General features: G+C 45.9%; 2 gene segments (V, D, J or C); both read right to left on the reverse strand.

The window, feature by feature from the left end:
• Positions 1-1,320: 1,320 nt before the first annotated feature.
• LOC128338031 (immunoglobulin lambda variable 3-19-like) lies at positions 1,321-3,162 on the reverse strand. The segment is given in 2 exon segments: positions 1,321-1,655; positions 3,111-3,162. Coding segments are annotated over 2 exon segments (381 nt in total).
• Positions 3,163-6,832: 3,670 nt separating this feature from the next.
• On the reverse strand, positions 6,833-11,378 carry LOC128338032 (immunoglobulin lambda variable 3-21-like). The segment is given in 3 exon segments: positions 6,833-7,158; positions 9,551-9,865; positions 11,333-11,378. Coding segments are annotated over 3 exon segments (687 nt in total).
• Between the last annotated feature and the right edge of the window lie 6,958 nt (positions 11,379-18,336).

Below are 18,336 nucleotides of genomic sequence, written 5' to 3' on the forward strand. Positions count from 1 at the left end.
AAAATGAATGGGAGGGGGGAGGTTCCGTGGCCAAAATAGACTCACAAATGTCAAAAAAGAACGGTGGGAGAGGAACCAGCAACAACCACTGAGTGGGATACTACACTTGGAAGAAGAAGGCCAGTTGCTCTCCCCTGGTAAAGGAAAGAGAGCCATATTTTATGAGGTGCTTGGTAAGGTGGCATCTTCCATAAGGTGACTTTTTACCCAGGCAGCAGCGTTTATCTTACCTGAGAAATAACTGAGAAGTGCAAGGAAAAAGAGAGCCCAGGCCGCCATGGTGAGCTCTCAACGGGAGTCTCGCTTCCTGAAGCAAAGTGGTAACGGAGAGGGACCTCCCCTTTCTTAAATCCTCCAGCAATGAAAAATCTCACCTGCATGCAAATTAGCCCACTCCCATTGGCTGTTCTCGAAAAGCCACACCTCCTCTGATCAGACGTCATGTTCAAAAGGCATCAGTGAGTCCAGGATACATTTGCGTTTAGGGAGCTTCGTTTTTAACAGAGAGACAAGGCTGCAGGCTTTAAATGGCCAGGGAACCAAAGGATGCAAAAAGGAAGCAGAGAATCCATCTGAGACAATTCTCCGAAGTTTCTCAAGGGGAAGAACCCTGGAATTTGGAAATAATTTCCAATTTATAACCCCAAATGGCTTAGGTCTTGTTTACCTGAGGGAACACCTTTCTCTACCAGTTCCCCACCGCTCACTGAGATCATCAGGAGGCGTCCGTCTTTGGGTGCCACCAGTTCATCTGCGGGCGATCTGGGATAGCGCCTTCTCTGTTGTTGTGTAACGCTCTCCCCGTGGAGATAAGAGGATTGTCTTCTGTGGAGGCCTTCAGGAGACTCTTAAAGACCCACCTTTTTTAGCCTGGATTTTAACTATATTTAGTTTTCATTTGATCAAGTTTAAATTGTAATTTTAATCTGTTTTAAATTGGTTTTTGATTCTAACTATGTGTTTTTTATTTTAATGTAAACCTCCCCGAGCCACCTTTGGAAGGCCAGTATATAAATCAAATAAATATGAATGAATGAATGAACAAATAAATAAACTTATTTCTAGTTCTCCTTGAAGGAATTCAGAAAAACCAGAACTGCTACTTCGTTGAAGAAACTTCTCTGCACTCCTAAACTGGGAACAGAGAAGAGAGCTACATGTTATCCCAGCCGGCGAGATTCCAAGATATTCGGGCACCTGAGGGAAAACACAAAATGCTGCCTTGCCCCCGGGGGTCAGACCGGATCAAATGAAGCCCTTGAGGAAGTCTCAGCTCTCTGCTCAGAGAGGAAGAGAGAAGGTTCTTGTCTCAGTTCCCCATTAGACTATATCATTGTGAAACATATAACCACTGCCAGTGTACCATTCATCGTGACAATAATAATCAGCTTCATCTTCAGCCTGGACATTAGTGATGGTTAAATAGGCCACATTGCCAGAGTAAGTCCCAGTGAACCGATCCGGGATCCCTTCGCCCCTCCTGGTGGTTTGATAGAGCACGAAGCGAGGGACGTGTCCCTGTTTCTGTTGATACCAGGCATAGTGGTTGCTCCAGGAGGCACTACTTCTGGTGCAGGAGAGTTTCGCTGTTTGGCCCAGAGACACAGACATGCTGGCAGGCTGAGTCACCGTTGCTGTTGGCTTGGAACTGGCACCTTTCCAAACAGAAGGAAAGCAATGAGCTTCACTCATTTTCTGTGGAACATAGGAAGCTGCCATATACTGAGTCAGACCATTATTCTGTCTAGCTCAGTATTGTCTTCACAGACTGGCAGCAGCTTCTCCAAGGTCGCAGTCTATTTTGGAGAAGCCAAGGAGGGAACTTGGAACCTAGAGGCTCTTCCCAGAATGGCCCCATCCCCGGAGGGGAATCTCTTCCAGTGCTCACACTTCTAGTCTCCCATTCATTTGCAACCAGGGCAGACCCTGCTTAGCTTAGGGGACAAGTCATGCTTGCTACCACCAGACCAGCTCTCCTCTCTGTGCTCAGCAACACCACAAAAACATGCTCTCCCTATGATACACACACTTCTGGAACCACTGCTTCTTGAACCACTGCCCATTTAACCATCATATTTTGAATTCTGTTGGCCCATGGGCCAATGCCAATTGATTCCTCGTTGTTGTTGACAGTACTGTAGTTATCAACTGAAGCTGCTTGAGAATTCTCAGTTCCTTGTTCTGCAAGGAAGAGTGAAGGTTTTTGTCTCGGTTCCCCGTTAGACTGTACCACTGTGGAACTTCCAAGCACCCGTGCTCTCCCAGGCACCACAGTAATAATCTGCCTCGTCTTCAGCTTGGAGGTTAGTGATGGTTAACTGGGCAGTGGTTCCAGAAGCAGAGGCAGTGAACCGATCTGGAATCCCTTCTCCTCTGCTGCAGCCATTACAGTGCACATAGCGAGGAGCTTGCCCAGATCTCTGTTGTATCCAGTGGTAATAGCCTTCCCAGCTACCACCACTGCTTCCAGTGCAGATGAGTTTAACTGTTTGGCCCAGCAGCCCAGACTCTGAGGCAGGCTGTGTCACCGTTGCCTGAGAACTGACACCTTTACAATAAAAGAAAAGGCATGATCTTCACTCATTTTCTGTGCTCTCAACCATCACAGATGCTCTTTCTATGAGAAATGCAAAATATAAATACTATTCTGCGTCGTAAGCACAACGGCCACTTTAAAAGTCCTGAACATCATCCTTGTCCATGTTTCTATACCACTGTACAATGAAAGGTTCACCTAGAACCGTGGTTCCCAACCTGGGGGCCTCCAGATGTTGCTGAACTACAACGTCCATAATTCCCGGTCACAATAAATTGTAGCTGGGGCTGACGGGAGTTGTAGTTCAGCAACATCTGGAGGCCTCCAGTTGGGATCAGCTGACCTAGTAGTTTATCTAGCAAAAGGAATGTAAAAAACAGTTCATTGGCTCAAAGGGATTCACAGTCAATACCCATGCTGCCACCACTACCACCACGACATCTACCACTACCACTACACACTGAGCAGGATCCTATGCTGGGTTGAACAGGAATGGCTGCTCTCACCTTTTAAACATTCAAAACCCACCCCATTAAAAGGTCGCTCTTTGCCCAGTTAGCAGATGTTCTCTTACCTGAGCAATAAGTGACAAGTGCCAGGAGAAAGAGCGTCCAGGCCATGGTGAGTTTGGCTTTCAGGAACAGATCGCTGGTGAAGACCTTCTTCCTTCTTTCTTAAACCTTCCAGAAATGAAGAAAGACCCCTTCATGCAAATTTCTTCACGCCCATTGGCTGTGCCAGACATAGCACACTTTCTTGGAGGAGACCTCTTGTTCCATCCAGGCTTGTGAGCATGCATTCCCCCCATCCCCCCACCATCCAATTCATTTTTTTAAAGTAACCAGGAAAGAGTCACCGTGAAACCCGGAAGAAAAGTAATATAACATGAGAGAATTGGAGGGCAAGTGATGTAACTTCAGAGAATCTTAAGGGATGTGATGAAACGTCATATAATCTCAGAGGGAAACCCGGAAACCGGACACTTTTTAAAATCTGAATTGTAAAAAGCACTATTTTAAAAAGTGTCTGATTTCCGAGTTTCCCTCTGAGATTCTTTTCCTATATCGCTGCTGAGGACATTATAGGAAATGATGGAATCACAGTCATATATAACAAAAGGGGAGAATAGAAAAGTTGACTAAAGTGGCGCAGATTTGGATTCTGCAAGTGGTACGTCTGACCCCATCTGCTCCCCAGTTCCCCACACTATGGAAGGCATAAGAAAGAAGGCATACAACATAAGAACAGCTCTGCTGGATCAGGCCCAAAGCCCTTCTCGTCCAGCATCCTGTTTCACACAGTGGCCCACCAGATCCTTCTCTAGGCCAGACCAGCCTTGCTCTGTGCTTTGGCAGGGAGGTTTGTGCGTGGGTGCCTGATGTCTCTGCAGAAGGGGGCAGGAAGGCCTGCAAGGAGGTACCCATGTATACCGAACGGCCTTCTTCTGCTTCACTTCATACTGCAGGTGCAGGTCATCTGCTGAATTTGAGGAAACAAGACCAACACCTACCCCTAAAGGTTGAAGCTGAGATAGCAGGCATCACACAGGCTTTGTGTACAGAAGATTTTAAATAGAGCTGAATTGCAAAGCTTGATCGTCACCGGTTTTAAAGACATTGCCAAATGTAGAGTCAGGTAATTTCATGTGCCATTAGGAAATGACATCTCTTCCTTGTTCATTTCCGGTTTGAAATAGTTGGTTCTCACCTGATAACACCCCCACTCCACGGTTAATAGGGATGAAACAATTCAGTACATAGCAGATGTTCCTTAACACATTAACTGAGAACAACTAGTGTGCTACCCAGGTTTGGGAGTTGTGTTTTAGCAAACAACATGGTTGAAAGAGGAGATTGAACAAAAGAGGCACCTTTTAAAAGTGGTGATTCTCTTTATTGAGCAGGGGGAGAGCAACTGGCCCTCTCCGTCCCCAGCACAACATCCCTCCAGTGGCTGTTGCTGGTATCTCTCTTACATTTCTTTTTAGATTGTGAGCCCTTTGGGGACAGATATCCATCTTGGTTTATGTACTATTATTTTTCTAAGTAAACCGCTTTGGGAACTTTTGTCAAAAAGTGGTATATAAATATTCGTAATAGTAGTAGTAGTGGTCATATTAATAGTCGGGGTGGGAGAAAGAGAGTGATCCTTTGTGAGCCAGGAGCTGGGGAGGATAACTTTTAATAAGGCATATTTATAACCACTCAAATGCTGGGTAGGACAGCACGATCCTCCCCACCTCCTGACTCACCTGACTTTTTGCTAAATTGGGGGCACACACAGCCCCCAAAGTTGGGCAGGATGCATGTCCTACCCAATTGATGATCAGATGAGCTAGCCTGCTATTAAACAATGTAAATCAGCCATTTTGCTCCAAGTTGATTAGTCTCCAAGTATGCCAACTTGACTGTTGAAAGTTTAAGAGAACATCTTCGCCATGGGCCCCACTGCCCATTGAGATCATCCCTGCTGAGATAAGAGCCTCCCTATCTCTGGTAAAGACTTATTACATTCACCCAAGCTTTCTAACTGGACCATGGTTTAAAATTATTTTAAGGCTTTCATTTTGAATTTGTTTTATGTTGCTATCAACTGCCCAGAGATGGAAACTTGGGGCGGTCAACGTATTTGAGAAATAACAATAGCAATTATTAATAATAATTAATTAATAATAAGTAATGAAAATAAATAATGGGTGACGATAGCGACAACGATGATGACAATGATAAACTGGATACACCAATATGACCTATGCTTTTGGAGCATGTTGAGCTAAACCACATGGCCGGAGCCAACAGCAAGCAGCAGCTAATAAGTGACCATTCATGGAGTGGCTTCCAGGTACCCTCTCCATCCCCACCTAGGGTGCTTCCTTTGCTGCTGCTGAGGCATTGCATGGCCACAATCAGCTAGACGTGGAATTAAAATGTAGAATCTACAGAGTAGGATTAATGTGCCTTTGTGAACAAGGTGATAAACAGATGTGATCCCAGGGTGGTAAAGTCTTGCAACACCTAGGTAGGCTGCAGTCATGAGGGCCTGTTCCAGATGTCAGTGGGCTGGGACTGGGTATCAGGATGTATCTTATTTATTATTTTATTTATTTATTTTTACATTTATATCCCGCTCTTCCTCCAAGGAGCCTAGAGCGGTGCACTACATACTTGAGTTTCTCCTCACAACAACCCTGTGAAGTAGGTTAGGCTGAGAGAGAAGTGACTGGCCCAGAGTCACCCAGCTAGGATCATGGCTGAATGGGGATTTGAACTCGGGTCTCCCCAGTCCTAGTCCAGCACTCTAACCACTACACCACGCTGACTCTCATCTTCTCTCCCATGTTTAACTTTTCCCAACTAGACTTGCATAAGGATAAAGTTGCAGACTGGTGTAAGGCCAGTGGGTGGCTAGTCCTTCCTGCCTTGAAGGAAGAGATTTATCCATACATTTGTTCATTTTTTTAATTTGCAGAGTTCTCTCCTGTTTTGCTCCAAAATGGCTTACAATATTGAAAAATGGACAGGAAACACATAAAAACCCAACTGTGATAAAACACAACAAACAGAGGCCAACTCTCTTGTACAAAGTATAAGGTCGTTTTCAACGGTGGGGGAGAAAGGGGCTCCTACCTTCCTGTTCCCACGTGACACGAGCCTCCTCTCGGCCCTATCGTACATGCGCCCACATGAGCAATGCAGTGGCAAGCTCCTGAACTCAGATGGCAGGGGGGAAACTTGTGCTGGGTCCTCCAGGGTTCCATAATGCACTGCGCGAGCAGTGAAATGACTGCCGTCGGCATGGCATCAGCTCCATTCTGCCTGGCCGCTCTTTCAGCCTGACTCTCTGATGAACATGGCTACCGCCTGCCCGGGAGCAGTTTTGGAAGTGACGGTGGTGCAGAGGACCAGGGGAGGAGGTAGGAAGGGGTTCCTTCTTCTCCTACCCTACTTTTAACCTGGGTAGCTGATCTGGGCTACCCAGGGATGGAGCTTCTGCGTTAGGAGGGCTCCCACTGCCCCAGAAGACCAGAGCTCACTGGAATAACCATTTCGTACCCTCGTGGGGTAGGGGGTGGGACAATCCACTCAAGCAGAGCCAAAATCAACTGCTTCTCCCTCTCTGTTTCTTCTCCCTCACATGACTGTAAGTGCTGATAGCCCAGGGGAGTGTCAGCCACAGCAATGGAACTTTCTCTCCAGTCCAACTCTATGTTTCAATTTTTTTCAAGGAAAGGTCAAATGAAGCTATTGAAGAATTCTCAGTTCCCTGCCCTGAAGAGGTTTTTGTCTCAGTTCCCCATTAGAATGAATCGCTGTGGGACAGCCAAAAACCACCACTACGATATGCATCGCTACAGTAATAATCAGCCTCGTCTTCAGCCTGGATGTTGGTGATGGTTAAATGGCCTGTGTTCCCAGAGTAAGAACCAGTGAACCGATCTGGGACCCCTTCACCCCTGGTGCTGCTACCATACCACAGGAAGCGAGGAGCCTGTCCAGGTTTCTTTTGAGACCAGTGAATGTCATCCCAGCTATCAGCACCACTTCTTGAGCAGGAGAGTTTAGCAGTTTGGCCCAGGGACACAGATGCTGAGGCAGGCTGAGTCAACGCCTGGGAACTGACACCTTCATAAAAAGAGAGAGCAAAAAGCACAACTTCTGTTCATTTTCTCTTCTCCCAGCTATCACAAAAGCATTACTTCCTATGATATGTACACAATATGCAATTTTGTTGTTGTTTTGCCCAATCCTAATAAGTATCATCATCATCATCATCTTCATCATCATCATCATCATCAAGACTGCCATTAAGAATTTTTCTATCATACAGTTTACAAAATGATTTTCTTATGAAAATGAATGAGAAATGTTTCCCTGGCTGTAAAGTGGTCTCCAAATCCTAAAAAGATACACCAGGCTAGACATTAGGAGGAATTTCCTAGCTGTAAAGGCTGTTGAACAGTGGAACAGCCTGCCTCATGAAGTGTGACTCTCCTTTGCTGGAGGCTTTTAAAGAAAAGATGGATGGCCATCTGTCAGGGACATCATAGGAGATTCCTTCACAGAGCAGGATGTGGACCAGAAGACCTCATTTGCTATGATTGCATCATCCCCCCATCTTGAATATAAAACAGCCACCACTGTATATGGTGCCTCTTTGCCCAGGTACCAGCTTCATTTTACCTGTACAGTAAGTGAGGAATGCAAGGAAGAGCAGAGCCCAGGCCATGGTGAGCTCTCTAAGGATGTTTGGTCAACTGGTCCAGACAGAAAAACTGTGTGGGACCTTCCTGCTCCTTTCTTAAATCTCCCAGAGAAGAAGAGTGGTCCTCACATGCAAATTTGTTCACAGCCAATGGCTTTGAGAGATACAGCACACCAACTCCAGGAAGACATTGCATTCTCGCTAGGCCAATGAACACACATTTGCATGAAGGGGATTCTTTAAAAAGAAGACAAAAGGTTCCTGACTTAGACTGTCAGAAATGAACAAAACTGCAGCTGTGTTAAAACTCAAAATGTGATCAAGGCTTCCTGGGAGTGGAAGAGATGCTACTTCAGAAAACCTTTCTCCTGGTGAACATCCATCACTAATGAGGGATCCAGCATCGATCTGTAGGGGGAATTAAGCAGGTAGAAGGGAAGTGCTCAACTCAGTCAGCAGGTAGAAGGAAAGTGCTTAACTCTTGACATATTCACTGCATCGAGGTTCAGACATAGCACAGAACTGCAGGTCCAATGGACCCACAGTTCTGTCACACACACACACACACACACACACACACACACACACACACACACACACACAGGCTTTCCAGGGGCCTCTCTGCAGAACCTAATACCTGCCTTGCCAGAATAAAGTGAAGATCCATCTCCTCCCCGCACTCTGACCCCAGCAATTGCTGTGGCCCAGTCTGATGGGACTCCTGTTCACAGCAGTGACTCTCGGTCACAGTCTGAGGAGGCAGGTCCAACACTAGGCTCATCCCTGGATCATAACTCCGGGCCAAAACCTGAGAGAGCCCTGGAGCTGGACCCCACAAGAACATGTCTTCAGGGCTTGGGGTCCCTGGAGCGTCTCCAGAACCAAGCCTACTGCAGAATCAGCCCCAGAGTAGCACTCTCCAGGCAGAGAGACCAAGGAGGGTAATCTGGGGTCAGAAGTCCTTGATGGCTGTCTATCTCTGACTGGTGTTGAGCTAGCCTATTCCTTGGGACCTGTCCAGTGTCCTGAAGACTGACTCCACCATTACCTTTCCTCCATTCACCTCTCACCACTGCCTCACTGCATTTCCCCCCTTTGTCTGGCTTCTTCTCAAGGGCAACCAGGAGAGCACAGAATAGGACAGCTCAATAGCCCTGGGACACTCAGAAGCAGGCAAGGAAGGAAATAGCCTCTACTTCTAGTGTTCCCTGTAACAGGACTTCACAGACCCTGTTGACTACAATCCTCAGCATCCATAGCTACAGACCATTGCAGCTGGGGATGATCAGAGTTACAGTTGACAATGTCTGGGAGTCTTGTAACAGGGAACATGGGCTCCTGGCCTGCTCTTGGGAGCTCTCCAAGGTACTGAAGTCTGGCAGCCAGGAGGATAGGGCAGAAGTGATCAGCTCAATAGCCCTGAGACCTTCTCAAGCAGGCAAATAGCCCAGGTTTTCCTCAAAGGAAAGGAAAGGGAAGAGGGAGGGAGGGAGAAGGGGGGGGGAGAAAGAAAGAAAGAAAGAAAGAAAGAAAGAAAGAAAGAAAGAAAGAAAGAAAGAAAGAAAGAAAGAAAGAAAGAAAGAAAGAAAAGGAACTCCTGGCGGCTTAAATGTGAAAAAGGTGCAGCAGCTGTGGCAACAGAAATGTGGAGAAACCATCTGAGCAAATTGTCCAAAACACACACACACACAAACCAAAACCAAATATAGCAGCTTGTCCAAAGGCTATGCCTGCTCTCTAGGAATTCCCAGTTCCCTGTTCTGCAAGATAGAGTGATGGTTTTTGTCTCAGTTCCCCATTAGGCTGTATCACTGTGGGACATGCCACCACTGGGGCGATACCAGTCGCAACAGTAATAGCGTGCCTCATCTTCAGCCTGGCTGTTCGTGATAGTTAAGTGAGCCACATTCCCAGTGAAATAACTGGTGAATCGGTCTGGGATCCCTTCACCCCTCCTGCCGCTGCCAGAGAACACAAGACGAGGAGCCTGTCCAGGTTTCTGTTGATGCCAGTTGTACCAGTCGTTCCAGCTACCTCCACTGCTTCTGGTGCAGGAGAGTGTTGCTGTTTGGCCCAGGGACACAGACACCGAGGCAGGCTGAGTCAACGTGGCCTGAGAACTGGCCCCTTTACCAAAAGAGGAAGCAGACAGCAGGAGTGGTTTGTATTGTATCTGCTTTTACAAGAGTATAACTTAACTTCACAGTAATAAATACATGAGAAAAATATTGAGCCATTTTTGGAAGGGCGGTATATAAATCAAATACATACATACATACATACATACATACATACATACATACATACTTTTGTTGGTCCATAGGCCTATGAAATGTTATTTCTAATCACTTTAGTTGTTCTAAATAACACCATAATATGCATATTCAGAGGTGAGTAGAAAGACCCACCAAGAAAAGCCCATGTATACCAAACTCCCTTCATCGGCTTCACTTCACACCGCTCAAGCAGGGAGGCGCTGAAGTCTCCTAATTCTGCCAAATTAAAGGAAAGAAAACCAACACCTACCCCTAAAGGCGGAGGCTGAGATAGCAGGTACCACTTACGCTATGCGTGACAAGATGCTAACTAAATCTGCCCAAAAGGAATTTATAGAATTTGCCAAGTGGATAATCTGATTCATTTCGGAAAGGATGGGTTTAAATCACCTTAAGCACTGGGTGGTTTTCATACAGCCAGACATTCTCCTCACTCACTGGACAGTTGGCATTAGACTATGTGGACTCTCTATTCCTTGCTAATCTAAAATTCAAATTATTTTGAGTCCAAATCAAATGAAGCTTTCTAAGAATTCTCAGTGACTCACTCTGGGAGGGATACGGGAGGTTTTTTGTCTCAGTTCCCCATTAGACTGCATCACTGTGGGACGGCCAAAAACTACCAGCGTTGTACACGTCACAACAGTAATAATCAGCCTCATCTTCAGCCTGGATGTTAGTGATGGTTAAATAGGCAACACCCCTAGAGGCAGAACCAGTGAACCGATCTGGGATCCCTTCCGCCCTGTTGCTGTTGCTATAGACCAAAAGGCGAGGGCTTTGTCCAGGTTTCCGTTGATACCAGCTGATGTGGTTATTCCAGCTAGTACCACTGCTCTGTGAGCAGGAGAGTTTTGATGTTTGGCCCAGGGATGAAGACACTGAGGCAGGCTGGGTCAAGGTTGCCCGAGGATGGACACCTTTACAGAAAGAGAGGGCAGAAGTCATGACTTCCGTGCATTGTCTTCACCTTTACAAGAAAATGATCTTTCTATGATTGATGCACAATTAAGATATATCCGTTGGCCCATAGGCCAATGAAAGGTTATCTCTAAACACCCTATTTATTCTTATAAGCAGCATAGGATACTTACCATTACCTTCTATGTAAACAGTTCACAATGTGGTTAGTAACATAGCAAAATGAATAAGGAAATAGTTCACTGACCAAATCAAGAAGGAGAAGGAGAAGAATGCAAGGAGAATTCACAAAGGGACACTGGCAGGGACAGAATGCAGGAAGGACAGTAGATCTCCTCACAAAGGAGCAACCCCCTGGAAAGGTGCCCCATTTCCCAGTCTGCAGCTTTCACCTTACCTGAGCAGTAAGTGAAAAGGGCAAGCAAAAGCAGAGACCAGTCCATGGTGAGATCTTGAGAGCAGTCTGGCCCACTGAACTGAACAGACAAGTCATTTGGATGTTCCCCCTCCATCCTTAAATCATCCAGAAACAGTGTCTAAACCCCTGCATGCAAATTTGTGCACTCCCATTGGCTTTGTTTTAAAGGACACACCTCCATTGAGGAGGCATCACTTTCTAGCCCAGGGAATAACCGTGCCTGAAGGGGTGAGGAGGGGGTGGGTTCTTTAGAAATGGTGCCTGGTGCCAAGGATGAAAAAATCCTTGATGGGGCAAAACTCAGTGGGGTAATATGCAATAGGGGAATGAAAGAGGGGACAAAATTTCAGCAAAGTAGGTTGCTGATAAACATTCATCATTGGTGGGGTTAATTTTTAAAGGCAAATTCGAATGACACCATGTGGTTTTTGTATCTGCTCTAACTCCAAGTTCTAAAACATTTTGAGAGGAGATCAAGTGAAGCTCCTGCCAATTCCCTGCTCAAAGAGGAAGAGCAAACATTTTTTGTCTCAGTTCCTCATTCGAGAGTATCACTGTGAGACACGCTGCCAGTGCTATACCAGTCTGCACAGTAGTAATCAGCCTCGTCGTCGGTCCTCACATTAGTGATGGTTAAATAGCCTGTGTTTCCAGAGGAAGAACTGACGAACCGATCCGGGATCCCTTCTGCCCTGGTGGTGGTACAAGGGAACACAGAGCGAGGAGCCTGTCCTTGTTTCTGCTGGACCCATATATAGCACCCAAACCAGGCACCACCGCTGCTTTTAGTACAGGAGAGTTTTGCCCTTTGGCCCGAAGACACAGACGCAGAGGCAGGCTGAGTCACACTTCCCTGAGACCAGACACCTTTACAAAAAACAAGGGAAAAAAGCATGACCATCACTCATTTTCTGTGCTCTCAGATGTTGCAGAAGCAGTCTCTTCCTACAATGAATGCACAGCACAAATAAATTTGTCGTGATGGTCCAAAGACCTATGGAAGGTCAGTCTGAGATGGTATTACAAATACAAATACAATGAATAATTCTATACTGCTCTTCAACAAAAGTCCCCAAAGCAATTTATATAGATATTTTTAAAAACCCAAATAAAACAGCTCCCTGTCCCCAAAGGGCTCACAACCTAAAAAGAAGCATAAGATGGACACCAGCGACATCCACTGCAGGGATACTGTGCTGGGGTTGGATAGGGCTCGTTGCTCTTCCCCCTGCTCAATAAAGAGAATCACAGCTTTCTAAAAGTGCCGTTTTGCTCAGTTATCAGGGGATCGCAATATTTGTGTGCTACTTGTTGGGTAATTTATGCAATACTTAGGTATTGTTATTGTTGATTTTGTCGTAAAGGATATTGTCAGAAATGTATAACAGTTTGCTGTTCTGTGCTTTGGGTTGGATTTGAAGACCACCTACATGCCTTCCAACTCTCCAGTTCTATGTTTCTATAATCCCTCTGCTCTTTATGACAGCCACCATTTTTAAAAAAGTGACCATTTTCCCAGTTATCTGGGTTTGCCTTACCTGAGCACGAAGTGAAAAGCACAAGGAAAAACAGAGCCCAGGCCATGGTGAGTTCCCCAAAGGAGTTGGATTTCCTGAAGCAAAAAGATAACTGTGTGGGGCCTCCCCACTCCTTTCTTAAATCCTTCAGAAATGAAGAATGGCCCTTCATGCAAATCGATCCCTTCTCATTGGCTCTCCTCAAAATTTCACACCTCCTCTGGGAAGACATCGTATTCTAACCAGGCCAAAGCCCATGGAATAAATGTGCATGGATGGAGATGTTGCCAACAGGATGAGAAAAGGCCCCCACCCAGTGTCAGTTGCTAAGTATGAATCAAGATACAACGGTGGCAAATCTCAGAATGGAAAAGGCTGATACAGAAATGGAGAAGGAACTGCATCAGAAATCAACCAGAAGGATTGCATTCAGCTCCAAATTGCTACAGTTTGCACTGAAGTGGGAGCCTTGTTTAAACCCAGAGGTAAAGGGTAAAATGTGCCGTCGAGTCAATGTCGACTCGTAGCGACCACAGAGCCCTGTCGTTGTCTTTGATAGAATACAGGAGGGGTTGACCATTGCCTCCTCCCACAGAGCATGAGATGATGCCTTTCAGCATCTTCCTCTATCGCTGCTGAGGACATTATAGGAAATGATAGAATTACACAAAAAGAGAGAATAGAAAAGTTGACTAAAGTGGCACAGATTTGGATTCTGCAAGTGGTACGTCTGACGCCACCTGCTCCTCAGCTCCCCACACTATGGAAGGCATAAGACAGAAGGCATATAACATAAGAACAGCCCTGCTGGATCAGGCCCAAGGCCCTTCTAGTCCAACATCCTGTTTCACACAGTGGCCCACCAGATCCTTTTCTAGGCCAGACCAGCCTTGCTCTGTGCTTTGGCAGGGAGGGTGTGCATGGGTGCTTGATGTCTCTGCAGAAGGGGGCAGGAAGGCCTGCAAGGAGGCACCCATGTATACCCAACGGCCTTCTTCTGCTTCACTTCACACTGCAGACGCAGGTCGTCTGCCAAATTTGAGGAAACAAGACCAACACCTACCCCTAAAGGTTGAAGCTGAGATAGCAGGCATCACACTGGTTTTGTGTACAGAAGATTTTAAATAGAGCTGAATTGCATAGCTTGATTGTCACCAGTTTTAAAGTCATTGCCAAATGCAGATTCAGGTATTTTCAGGTGCTACTAGGAAAACAAACAAATGGATCCTAGAACAAATCAATCTAGAATTTTCACTCAAGGCACAAATGACCAGGCTCAAACTATCATACTTTGGACACATTATGCAGAGACCCAGCTCCCTTGAGAAGTCCATCATGCTGGGAAAAGTTGAAGAAAAGAGAAGAAGAGGACAGCCAGCAGCAAGGTGGATGGACTCGATTACAACAAAGATGAATGCACCACTGAGAGACCTTCAAGGCCAAGCGGAAGATAGATCATCTTGGAGAGAATCTACCTATGTAGTTGCTAAGAGTTGACACCAACATGACAGCACTTAATCAATCAGTCAACTAGGAAATGGTATCTCTTCCTTGTCCATTTCCAGTTTGAGTACAAGGAATCCATTTTTAGTTGTGATGAAACAGTTCAGTAGATAGTAGACATTCATTACAACATTAATTTAACATAATTAGTGTGCTACCCAGCTTTGGGAGTTGTGTGCGAGCAAACACCTAGGTTGGAAGAGGTGACTGAACAAAAGAGGCACCTTTTAATAGAGGCGATTATCTTGACTGAGCAGGGGGAGAGCAGCTGGCCCTCTCCATCCCCAGCACAGCATCCCTCCAGTGGCTGTTGCTGGTGTCTATCCTAGGTTTCTTTTCAGATTGTGAGCCCTCTGGGGACAGGGAGCCCTCTTGTGTATGTATTATTATTTTTCTAAGTACACAATTAGCTGAAGGTGGAATTAAAGCATAGAATCCACACAGAAGGATGAATGTGTCTCTGTGAACAATGAGATATACAGATGTGATCCCAGGGTGGTAAAGGCTGCAGTCATGAGTGCCTGTTCCAGATGTCAGTGGTCTTGGATTGAGTATCAGGATGTATCTTCTCTCCCATGTTTAACTTTTCCCAACTAGACTTGCATAAGGATAAATTTGCAGACCTGTGTAAGGCAAGTGGGGTGGTGGTCCTTCCTGCCTTGAGGGAAGATATTTATCCATACGTTTGCTCATTAATGTATTTATTAGCAGAGTTCTCTCCTGCTTTTTGACCTTCTTCTCCAAAGTGGCTTACAATATTGAAAAACGGACAGTACACACATAAAAATCTGGCTGTAATAAAACAAAACAAACAGAGGTCAACTCCCTTATACACAGTATAAGGTTGTTTTCAATGGCGGGAGCAGAAGGGGGCTACTACCTTCCTGCTCGCACATGACAGGAGCCTCTTCTTGGCAAGCTCCAGAACTCAGATGGGAGGGGGAAACTTACGCTGGGTCCTCCAGGAGCCCACAATGCACTGCACAAGCAGTAAAATGACAGCCCTCGGTGTGGCATCAGCTCCACTCTGTATGGCCCCTCGCTCAGGCCAACTCTCTGATCAAGATGGCCGCCGACTGCCCGAGAGCAGTTTTGCAAGTGGTGATTGTGCAGATGCCCACAGGAGAAGGAAGGAAAGGGTTTCTTCTCCTCCTACCTCACTTTTAACCTGGGTAGCCAATCCCAGAAGACCAGAACTACCTGGAGTAGCCCTGTCCAACCTAGGCAGCTGTGGTCATGAGGACAGGATCTAAGTCTCTCTCTACCCCTCTAAGGGTGGGGGTGGGACAGCCCACTCTATCCCATCCAACTCTATGTTTCAAATTGTTTCAAAGACTGGTCAGATGAAGCTCTTGAAGAATTATCAGTTCCCTGCCCTGAAGAGGTTTTTGTCTTAGTTCCCCATTAGAATGAATCGCTGTGGGATGGCCAAAAGGTACCAGAGTAATACTGGTTGCTACAGTAATAAACAGCCTCGTCTTCAGCCTGGATGTTGGTGATAGTTAAATATCCATTGTCCCCAGAGGCAGAACCAGTGAACCGATCCGGGACCCCTTCACCCCTGGTGCTGCTACCATACCACAGGAAGCGAGGAGCCTGTCCAGGTTTCTGTTGATACCAGTGGAAGCTATCCCAGCTACTAGCACCACTTCTTGAGCAGGAGAGTTTAGCGGTTTGGCCCAGGGACACAGATGCTGAGGCAGGCTGAGTCAACGCCTGGGAACTGACACCTTCATGAAAAGAGAGAGCAAAAAACACAACTTCTGTTCATTTTCTCTTCTCCCAGCTATCACAAAAGCATTACTTCCTATGATATGTACACAATACCTAATTCTGCTGATGTTGCCCCATAGTCCTATGTAATATTAATCCTAAAAAGTATCATCATCATCATCATCATCATCATCATCATTTTAAAGAATATTTCTTTGGTACAGTTCACAAAATGATTTTCTTATGAAAATGAATGAGAAATGTTTCCCTGGCTGTAAAGTGGTCTCCAAATCCTAAAAAGATACACCAGGCTAGACATTAGGAGGAATTTCCTAGCTGTAAAGGCTGTTGAACAGTGGAACAGCCTGCCTCATGAAGTGTGGCTCTCCTTTGCTGGAGGCTTTTAAAGAAAAGATGGATGGCCATCTGTCAGGGACATCATAGGAGATTCCTTCACAGGGCAAGGAGTGAACCAGAAGACCTCATAAGCTATGGTTGCATCATCCCCCCCTCCTGAATATAAAACAGCCACCACTGTATATGGTGCCTCTTTGCCCAGGTACCAGCTTCATTTTACCTGTACAGTAAGTGAGGAATGCAAGGAAGAGCAGAGCCCAGGCCATGGTGAGCTCTCTAAGGATGTTTGGTCACCTGGTCCAGACAGAAAAACTGTGTGGGACCTTCCTGCTCCTTTCTTAAATCTCCCAGAGAAGAAGAGTGGTCCTCACATGCAAATTTGTTCACAGCCAATGGCTTTGTGAGATACAGCACACCAACTCCAGGAAGACATTGCATTCTTGCTAGGCCAATGAACACACATTTGCATGAAGGAAATTCTTTTAAAAGACGACAAAAGGTTCCTGTCTTAGACTGTCAGAAATGAACAAAACTGCAGCTGTGTTAAAACTCAAAATGTGATCAAGGCTGGCTGGGAGTGGAAAAGATGCTAATTCTGTGTTCTTGGTCAGAGAAATGTCTGCATGGGTGCTTTATCTTCGCATAAGGGGAAAGAAAGGCTTGCAAAGAGCACCCATGTATTTCAAATGGCATTCTCCTGCTTCACAGACCACCACAGGTGCAGAAAGTCTCTGACAGCATCTTAATGCTGCCAAATTTGAGAAAACAAGACCAACACCTACCCCTAAAGGTAGAAGCTGAGATAGCAGGCATCACATAGGCTTTGTGTAAAGAAGATTTTGAATAAAGCTGGTTTGCATTGTTTGATCATCACCAATTTAAAGACTTTGCCAAAGTTTTACAAAGGGAATACATTTCCAAGCAAATGTGAAATATAATGGCACACTGTAGGCTGTGTGGGTTGATCTTGAAAGTCATTCAAGTTCCACTTGAACAAAACAAAGGCCACGTTCGCCCATAACAGGGGACTGGAGTTGGAGGGACCCATGGTTTCCTTTCCATTCCGTCCTAACCCAGCCAACTCTGGTCCCATTGGCAATGTGACCTGAGGTCGTGTTGACAAGACCTTGAAGAAGGAGATTTGTTCATTCAGACATTCATAGAATTCTATTCCATTTTTCAACCTTGGTCCCCAAAAGGTGGGCAGGTTGGGGGGAAAAGAATCAGACCAACTCTGCAGGGGGAGAAAGTCCAGCAGGAAAAGGGCAGGCATCATCGTCTTCCCATTCTCTGCTTCTTTTACCTCCCAGGAGAGTTAGTGTTAATAGTTCGGGGAATTGGGGAGTCCCAGAGACCCACTCTGGAGCCTCCCTATCCACTCCAACCTTAAGTTTAAAAGAAATATTGAGAGCAGGTCAAATGAATCTCTACACAGATTCTCAATTCCCCACTCAAAGAGAAAGAGAGAGAAGTTTTTTGTCTCAGTTCCCCATTCAGCTGTACCACTGTGGAATATGTTACCAGTGCTATACCATTCAAGACAGTAATAATCAGCCTCATCTTCAGGATGGACATTAGTGATGGTTAAATAGGCCATGTTTCCTGAGTAAGAGCCAGTGAACCTATCCGGGATCCCTTCTCCCCTGTAGCTGCTGCCACCAAACACAAAGCGAGGGGCCTGCCCAGGTCTCTGTTGAATCCAGGTGTAATAAGTGCTCCAGCTTCCCCCACTGCCTCTAGTGCAGGGGAGTTTAGCTGTCTGGCCCTGGGACACAGATTCAGAGGCAGGTTGAGTCAAAGTTGCCTGAGAAATGACACCTATTAAAAAAAGAAGCAAAAACAGGACCTTCACTCATTTTCTCTACTCCCAAATTTCACAGAAACATCATCTTT

This window comes from Hemicordylus capensis, chromosome 15 (genome assembly GCF_027244095.1).
Source record: "Hemicordylus capensis ecotype Gifberg chromosome 15, rHemCap1.1.pri, whole genome shotgun sequence".
Lineage (NCBI taxonomy): Eukaryota > Metazoa > Chordata > Lepidosauria > Squamata > Cordylidae > Hemicordylus > Hemicordylus capensis.